A 9,687-nucleotide genomic window follows, 5' to 3' on the forward strand; every position below is an offset into this window, starting at 1 on the left:
TTCTTCAAATTAGGGAAGTATTCTGTACTGAATAGGCCTTCTAATCCATTCTCTATTTCCCCACCTTCAGGAACTCCTAAATCACATATGTTGGGTCATCTGATAGTATCCTATAAATCTCCACCACTGTTTTTTAATTTTTCTAATTTCTTTTTTTTTTTTTTTGATCTGAGAAATTTCCAGAAATTTGCCATATAGCTCTGATATTCTTTCTTATTCCTCACCAAGTCTATAGTTAAGGATTTCTACTGTATTTTTGACATATTGAATTCTTCATTTCTAATATTTCAGTTTGATTTCTCTTCAATATCTCAATCTCACGGTAACAATTCTCTTCCATGTAATGTATGGATTTCTTTAACTTGTGAATTTGCTTCTCACTGCTTCTGAGTAATCCTATGATTAATCTTTAATCTTTTCAATTCTTTTTCAGGAATTTCATCAACCTCTTCACCTCCAGATTCTAATACTGAAGTTTTGTTGTGCTCCTTTGGGGGAGTTATTTTGTCCTCCTTATTCCTGCTTATTGAATTTCTGTGTTTAGTTTAGGCATTTGTGGAAATGCTTATTGGTTTTCTCCTCTGGTCATTTTTATCTTTGAACTATGCCTCTGTTTCTTAGTGGAGTGTCTGCCCTATCAATGAATACCCATTGGTATGTGCTGGATGTGGCCTGGGAGCTCTGGTCAGTGCTGGGGCAAGTATCCATGGTGACACACAAGTTGGACGTGCTACATCTCTAATGTCTCATTCTCCAGAGCTGGTGCTTCATTCAGCTTTTAGCTGTGGTGATTGAGTGTTGTGTCTGCGCTTGTTGCTGCAAACCCACAGCCTCCAGTGTCCCTCTTCCTTCTGTGGAATTTCCACTGCAGATTTCTCTCCAAGTCTCCCCAGGGAATGCGTTTCCTCCTCTCTTTTTGGTATTATTTTCCCTTAGCCTAAAGCAATACATCCTTTCACTATTCTTCCTTCTGGAAATCCTCTCCAACTCTTCTTGACCTATACAAAACTACTGAAAGGTACGGAATCCCATAAAACTCCTATGGCAACAGATTCAGTTTCACCTTAATTTTAAAATCAGAAATAGATCCAACAAAGAAAGAGAACTAGAGACCAATACCTCTGATGAACATAGATGTAAAAATCATCAACAAAATGTTAGCTAATAGAATCCAACAACACATAAAAAGATCATCCAATTGGACCAAGTAATTTATATTCCTGGGATGCAGAGAAATCTTAACATATGCAAATTCATAAATGTGATACATCACTTTAACAAACTGAAGAATAAAAATATAATTATCTCAATAGATGTAGAGAAAGCATTTGAAAAAATACATCATTTTTTCATGATTAAAACCTTAAGCAAATTGAGTATAAAAGGAACATGCCTCAACACAATCAAGGAAATCTATGACAAACCCATAGCCAGCATCATTTTGAATGTGGAAAAGCTGGAAGTATTTCCACTAAGATCTGAAACCAGACAAGGCTGTCCATTTTCACCATTACTGTTCAATATAGGTCTGGAAGCTTTTGCCAGAGCCACTAGACAAGAAATGCAAATCAAAGGGATACAAATGGGAAAAGAGGAAATTAAATTATCCCTGTTTGTAGATGACATGATATATATATATATAGAAGGGAACTGAAAGTCTGCAACTCAGAGATTATTAGATCTCAGAAGAGAGTTTGGCAAAGTTTCAGGATATAAAATCAACACATAAAAATCATTGTTTGTACATACAAACAATGCCTTCACTGAGAAAGAAGATCAGTCTATTCACAATAGCTACTAAAAATATTCAAATAATTTGGGATAAATTTAACCAGGGATGTGAAAGGTCTCTACAATGAAAATTACAAAGGAATAAGGAGAGAAATAAAAGACACAAAAAATGGAAAAGTCTTCCATACTGATGATTGGAAGAATACCATTAAAATGTCCATAGCATCCAAAGCAATTCAGATTCAATGCAATCCCAATCAACTTACCAAAGATATTCTCATCAGATCTAGACAAAAACTACCCTAAAATTCATATGAATCACAAGTGACCCCGAAAAGCTAAAGCAATATAAAATAATAAAAACAAAGTAAGAGGGACCAGCGCTGTGGAATAGTGAGTAAAGCCGCCACCTGCAGTGCCAGCATCTCATATGGCTGCCAATTCATGTCCTGGCTGCTCCACTTCTGATCCAGCTCTCTGCTATGGCCTGGGAAAGCAGTACAAGATGTCCCAAGTCCTTGGAGACCCATGTGGGAGATCAGGAAGAAGCTCCTGGCTCCTGCCTTCAGATCAGCATAACTCCGGCCAATTGGGGAGTGAAACAGCAGATGGAAGACCTCTCTCTCTCTCTCTCTCTCTTTTTCTGCCTCTCCTTCTCTCTCTATGTAACTCTGACTTTTAAATAAAATAAATAATTCTTTAAAAAAAAAAAAAGCAGGAGGCATCACAACACCTGATTTCAAGACATATTATAGGGCAGTTAGAATCAAGACAGTCTGGTACCAGGACAATTATAGACATGTAGATCCACGGAACAAATTAGAGACCCTAGAAATTAATCTATGCATCTACAAAAAAATAATCTTTGACAAATGAGCTAAAATCACTCCCTGGAGAAAGAACAGTCTCTCAAGAAATGGTTTTGGGAAAACTGAATCTCCACATGCAGAAGTATAAAACAGAACCCCTATCTTATACCCTAGACAAAAATCAACACACAACGAATCAAAGATCTAAACCTAAGCCCTGAAACCATCAAATTACTAGAAGAAAACACAAGGTAACCACTGCAAGATGTTGGGATAGGTAAGGATGTCTTGGATAACACTCCAGGAGCACATGCAGTAAAAGCAAAAACCACACCAATGTAATTATATCAAGCTAAGAAGCTTCAGCACACCAATAAGAAACATGCAACAAAGAGGCAACCAACAGAACAGGGGAAATATTTGCAGTCTATACATCTGACAAAGGATTAATATTCAAAATATATAGAAAAGGAGCCCAAGAAACTCAAACACAACAAAGAAAACAATCCAGTTAAGGAATGGGCTAAGGATATGAACAGGCATTTTCCAAAGATTGAAATACAAATGGCCAACAGATACTGAAAAGATGCTCAGGATCACTCTCCATCAGGGAAATGCAAATAAAAACCACAATGAGGTTTCACCCCACCTCAGTTAGAATGGATATCATCCAAAAATCAAAACATAACAAATGCTGGTGAGGATGTGCAGAAAAGCATACCCTAATACACTGTTGGGAATATAAACTAGTATAAACATTATGAAAGACAGTATGGAGATGCTTCTGAAATCTGAAAATAGATCTACTATATGGCTCAGCCATTCTACTCTTTGGAATGTTATCAGTAATCCCCCGTGTTTAGAGCAGCTCAACTCACAATAGCAGAGATATAGAATCAACACAGATGTTTATCAACTGAAGAACGGATAAAGAAAATGTGGTATATGTATATGATGAAATACTACTCAGCCATAAAAATATAAGAAATCCTACCTTTTGCAACAAAATTGATACAACTGCTTAGAGAAATAAGCCACTACCAAAAAGATATCATATGTTTTCTGATTTGTTGTATCTAATGTACAGAATACAAACAAAAGATGTAAGTGAAACTGACATTTTGAGATTTGATTATTGTTTACAGCCCTTGACTATACTCCTGAGAAACAGTGGTTTTTCTACTTACTACTTGTCAAATTCCTTATTTAGTGGAGGGTTAAGCTTGTGATTATAAATTAAATTCAAAGTATGTCGTGGCAAAAATTAAAGAAAATTAGAAAAGGATGAAGGAAGGTATGAGCAAGGGGGAGAGGGAGAGTAGAGTGGGAAATATCATTATGTTCATAAAGCTGCATATACAAAAACATGAAATCTGTTTCCTTTATGCAATTAATTTTAAATAAATATATTATAAAGAATATGCCAATCCAGAAACACATACATACAGAATCAAGTTGTAAATCCTCATACATTTTGGTGTTTCCGGATACCTTACTCAGTTCCACTCATTTATTTGTTCTTTCAACTATCAGTAAATGATTAATTTCTGGAAGTTAATACCATATTTTTGTACCTAGAAAGACACATCTTTGTTCACTACAAGCTGGTATTATCACAACATTAAGTAGGAGGCATGTGTGTAACTCAAAACTTTTAAATTCTCGGGGGTTTTTTGTTTAGTTTTTTTGCTTGTTTTGGTTTGGTTTTGGTTTTGCATACAACGGGGTATCGGACAGGAGTACACTGAAGATAAACCGAGATCTGGAGTTAATTCTGTTCGTTACATCGCTGTAAATGGCCAGTACAACTCTCGGGGAAGCAGCAGCGGCCGCAACACCATCTCAAGTTCTGATTTTGCTTCCGTCGCTCGGAAAGACGGTGGGCACCCAGGGGCCCGGCCCGGCTGCGCGTCTCCTTACCTGTTCTTCTTGTCCCTGGCGTTTACTCTGCTCTTCCCCAGCGCCAGCAGCTGCTGCACCCTGGCTACGTCGCCAGCGCAAGCGGCTTTGTGGATCTGCCCGAGATCCTTGTCTCGGATGTGATAGCCCAACTGGGACTGAAGCCCTAAACTATTTTCACATCCGACGGAGCCCCTCAAGAGCCACCTGTGCTTCTTACCCGCCCAGGTGAAAATACTTTTCATTGCGGAGGCTACAGAGGGCTATGTGGGCTATTCACCGCCCGTCTCGTCCCAACGTCTCTGTAACGGCAGCGAAGGAACCCGTTAAACACAAGAACCCCTCAACGCGCTGCGCAGCTGCGCGGGCACAAGGCTTGTGGGCCTTGGACGTCCAGCGCATGTGCTAGGCCCTGGCGTCCCAAATAGGATGTTGAGGGGTCGAGTTAGGAGCGAGTGAGCGAAGGAGAGACCTTTGCCTGTAGGGAAGCAACTGTTACGCTCAACTGAGGCTATTGGTAGAGTGAAACATTAGGATTCTGAAGTTTCCAATCTCTAAACTCCTCTGGGCTCCAGCTGGTCTCCTTAGGAATCTAGCAAATGCAACTACAAAAGGTTATTTTCGTGATTTCAAGAGTATGGCCATGTTTCTCATCAAATATAAGCTCATGAGGAGAAACCAATGCACATTTTCCAGAAGAAAATGACTTCTACCTTTCTTCTTTGGCCCAGATTACATTTACTTTTCACTTATTTACATTTTACTTTTCATTTTACTTACATTTACATTGGTGAGTACATTTACATTGGTTAGTACATATAACAGGGTATCCAACAAGCGTACACTGAAGATAAACCACAGTTTAGATTACTTACATTTTCATTTTTTTCTGTTATTTTCTCCAGTTGAATCTCCAGTCAATCCTTTATTATGGAGCATGATGTAATGCTTAGGATTTCTTTTAAAATGGTTATTCACTTGTTGCATGCATTTCATTATTTAGCACTAGGTTAGAATGACACTTTATTTTATATCAAGTTCTTAGATTATTGTTTTGTTTTGTTTGTTTCTAGGCTTTTTACTCTGTTCCATTGCATAGTCTGCTTCGTGCATCAGTACTCCACTACTTTAACTTTTTTATCTATAAAATATACACTATTTTAATACCCATTTCAGTTCAAAAGTTCTCCCTTCTTATTCTTCCTTTTCAGTGTGCTCTTGGCAATATTTACATCTACATTATTTGAGATGAATTTTTAAATACTATGCCATATTTTTAAAAGAATTAAAATGCCTTAATTAAAAACTCACAGGTTGACAATAAAGTGAATGGAAACTGGAGATTTATAACTATTTTAACCTAGAATTGATAACTTTTGTAAACTACACAGAGGGTGGTGGGTGGTGGTGAACAGCAAGAAGGGGATATGGATGAATCTGCATTGGTCCTGCAGCTCCCCATGCCACTCAACTCAAAAGGAAAGTCTGACAACTGAGCCAAGCTAATGCTGGCACCAGATCCAGTATTTTGCTTCTCAATAGATCCAGACATCTGACAGAGATGACTAATTTTGGTACCTTGACACTCGGTTAAGTAGGCAATCAAATCATTTGGAATGGTGCGTTCATGAGAAGCAGTTTGAGCAAATGCATCCAGACCTGCAATGAATCTGGAGATGCCATGCATGATGGTAAAATGCAACTGTTGCATTGCTGACTACCTGCAGCTTGATCAAATCTGGCTGTGGAATGGCCTATGGTCCTTTAATGGTATAGGCCTCTAGGGGTGGTTCCTCCAGGTCAGGGTTAAGGTACATGGACTGGGTGGCATAGGGAAAGCTCACATTGTCACTGCCTGAGCTATACCTGTCCTGACAATTGCAGATGGCCAGAGAACTGGTGACTTGGACTGGAATGGGATGGTCCCACCCTTGACAGGGAATCCAACGTGACCATGCAGATCTGCTTGACACTCTCAATGCTGGACTATGTAACGCCAGCAAGAGTGATGCCCCTCAGTTGAGTTGGGAAGCTTATCCCTTGCCATCTGCACTTGAGTCCCTATACTCTCTCAGATTTCCTGGTCTTGCAATCATCTTTTCCAATGAGAGAGCCACAATGACAAGCAAGGACCACCAGTCTCAGGGAACCCTGAGGTTTACTGGCAGCTGTGCTATTGATCATAGAGCTATTCGTGTCTTCCAGTTTGTCAATAATTATAGAAAAGGCTTTGAAAATGGCAGTAACAGCCGGCACCGTGGCTCAACAGGCTAATCCTCCGCCTAGCGGCGCCGGCACACCGGGTTCTAGTCCCGGTCGGGGCACCGGATTCTGTCCCGGTTGCCCCTCTTCCAGGCCAGCTCTCTGCTGTGGCCAAGGAGTGCAGTGGAGGATGGCCCAGGTACTTGGGCCCTGCAACCCATGGGAGACCAGGAGAAGTACCTGGCTCCTGCCATCGGATCAGCGCGGTACGCCTGCTGCAGCGCGCCGGCCGCGGCGACCATTGGAGGGTGAACCAACGGCAAAGGAAGACCTTTCTCTCTGTCTCTCTCTCACTGTCCACTCTGCCTGTCAAAAAAAGAAAGAAAGAAAGAAAGAAAGAAAGAAAGAAAGAAAGAAAGAAAGAAAGAAAGAAAGAAAGAAAATAGCAGTAGTGAGTCCAGCCAAAATGATAATTCTCTCAGGACAGTTCCCTTCTGAGATGTTGATGTGTGCACCACTCTCCTTGCACTTCTTCTTAACAAGTTCTCCTTTCTTTCCAACCCTACTGCCAACTTCCTTGCCATGCATACCAATCAGATGGTGAGAGTGACATTGAATCCACCTTCAGTCACACCAATGTCCATGTTGAGCAGTGTTCTTGGGAGTTAGACTTTGGTCATCTTTAGTCACTGAATGAGGGTGACAGTCAAAAACTGCAGGCTTGAGGTGATGGGGATGAGAATAAGGGAAGGGGGAGTGAAAAGGAAGAGGAATGGCAGGAAGGCCAGAGACAGGAAGGCAAGGGGGCCCCACGATCAGGCAGAGGAAGAAGAAAAGCATAAAGGGGAGAAGGAAGGGTGGATAGAAGGCAGGCAGGAGAGAGTGCATGCTGCACTGCTGCCTCTGCTGGTCTGGGCTACTACATCACATTAAGAAGAATTCTTGGGGCTGGTACTGCGGGCACAGTGGGTTAACACCCTGGCCTGAAGTGCCGACATCCCATATGGATGCCGGTTCAAGACCCGGCTGCTGCACTTCCAGTCCAGCTCTCTGCTGTGGCATGGGAAAGCAGTGGAAGATGGCCCAAGCCCTTGGGCACCTGCACCCACATGGGAGACCTGGAAGAAGTTCCTGGCTCCTGGCTTCAGATCAGTGAAGCTCCAGCCACTGTGGCCAAGTGGGGAGTGAGCCAGCGGATGGAAGACATCTCTTTCTGCCTCTCCTCTCTCTGTGTAACTCTGACTTTCAAATAAATATATCTTTAAAAAAAAGAATTCTTAGCAAAATTTTTAGTGTGATTGGGTGAGAAAGATAATTTTTAACTGTGAGTCAACTTCTTGGATCAGTCAGCACAGGTAAATGCTAGCTAAATCTGAGGGTTAGTGCTTTCTGTGACCTCTACCAGAACTCTTGACTACTCCAAGTTTACCGCAAATCCATCTATCTTTTCTTCTTGAACCTAATAGCTTGGATTTTACTCATGGTTACATCATCTGTAAACCTGCCTTTGTTGGGAGATATTGGTTGGGGTTCATTTTCTTCCCATATTAGCTAGCTAATGGTCCAAGCCTCATTCCCATATTAGCTAGCCAATGGTCCTAGCCTCATTCCCATAATAGCTAGACAGTGGTCATAGCCTCATTCCCCTGTGCTTCAGCATAGGATGCTTTGGTACCCACGTCAAAAAATCCACTGAAAACTTGTGTTTGGCTCAGTTTCTGCATCACTGATCTGATTGTTTGCATTATTTTGCTTGCTTTTCTTTTTTCACTGCTTTATTTCTATAAGTGGAACAAATTCATGTATTTCATATATACAGTTTTAAGAGCATAATGATACTTCCCACCCTAACCTCTCTCACTCACTTCCACCCTTCCTCCTCCTTTTCTTATTTTTATTTAGTTTTTACAATTCTGTACTTCCAATTTTCTTTATAATCACAAGCTAAATAAAGAATCTCTACTAAATAAAGAATTCAACAAGCAGTAAGTAGAAAAACCACTGTTCCTCAGAAGTTTAGCCAGTGGCTACAAACAATAATCAAATCTCAAAATGTCAATTTCACTTATATGTTTTTTTGGTATCCCATATATTAGACACCACAAATCAGAGAAAACATATAAAAAGTTTTTTAGTTTCTTTCTACCAACAAATTTTAAAACATCTAATACAGAAATTCAGGTCACATGAATCAAAATGTATCTTTGATTAATTTCAGCTCTTTAAATTGATGAGCAATCTTTTATCTATAGGCCAACTAAAACAAAGCTCTTAATAAATTTTCTCATGTAGACATACAATATGTATACACATATAACATAACATAAAAGATAGAACAATAAAGCAGCTTCAGTAATAGCTTCTTGAACTCCTTAACTGTTTTTTTAACTTTTATTTAATAAATATAAATTTCCAAAGTACAGCTTTTGGATTATAGCAGCGTTTTCCTCTCATAACCTCCCTTCCACCTGCAACCCTCCCATCTCCCACTCCCTCTCCCATACCATTCATATCAAGATTCATTTTCAATTCTCTTTATATACAGAAGATCAACTTAGTATATACTAAGTAAAGATTTCAACAGTTTGTACCCACACAGAAACACAAAATATAAAGTACTGTTTGAAGACTCATTTTACCATTAATTTTCATAGTACAACACATTAAGGACAGAGATCCTACATGGGGAGTAAATGCACAGTGACTCCTGTTGTTGATTTAACAATTGACACTCTTATTTATGACATCAGTAATCACCCAAGGCTCTTGTGATGAGCTGCCAAGGCTATGGAAGCCTCTTGAGTTTGCCAACTCCGATCTTATTTAGATAAGGCCATGGTCAAAGTGGAAGTTCTCTCCTCCCTTCAGAGAAAGGTACCTCCTTCTTTGATGGCCCGTACTTTCCGCTGGGATCTCACTCACAGAGATCTTTCATTTAGGTCACTTTATTCTTTTGCCACAGTGTCTTGGCTTTCCATGCCTGAAATACTTTCATGGGCTTTCTAGCCAGATCCAAATGCCTGAAGGTCTGATTCTGAGGCCAGAG

The 9,687-nt window shown here is 40.1% G+C and overlaps 1 protein-coding gene and 1 pseudogene across 1 annotated transcript in view; both read right to left on the minus strand.

Annotated features, from left to right (window-relative positions):
- The window catches only part of LOC103352426 (uncharacterized), a 54,610-nt gene extending 49,751 nt beyond the window's left edge, over positions 1–4,859 (minus strand). Inside the window, exon 1 of the mRNA XM_089336185.1 lies at positions 4,461–4,859. Within this exon, the coding sequence (XP_089192311.1) occupies positions 4,461–4,684 (224 nt within the window). The 5' untranslated portion in view covers positions 4,685–4,859. The remainder of the gene's footprint in view (positions 1–4,460) is intronic.
- On the minus strand, positions 4,712–7,309 carry LOC100348101 (poly(rC)-binding protein 2-like; annotated as a pseudogene).
- Positions 7,310–9,687: the final 2,378 nt, after the last annotated feature.

Source organism: Oryctolagus cuniculus, chromosome 6 (genome assembly GCF_051225735.1).
Source record: "Oryctolagus cuniculus isolate XC-2025 breed Fujian yellow rabbit chromosome 6, ASM5122573v1, whole genome shotgun sequence".
Lineage (NCBI taxonomy): Eukaryota > Metazoa > Chordata > Mammalia > Lagomorpha > Leporidae > Oryctolagus > Oryctolagus cuniculus.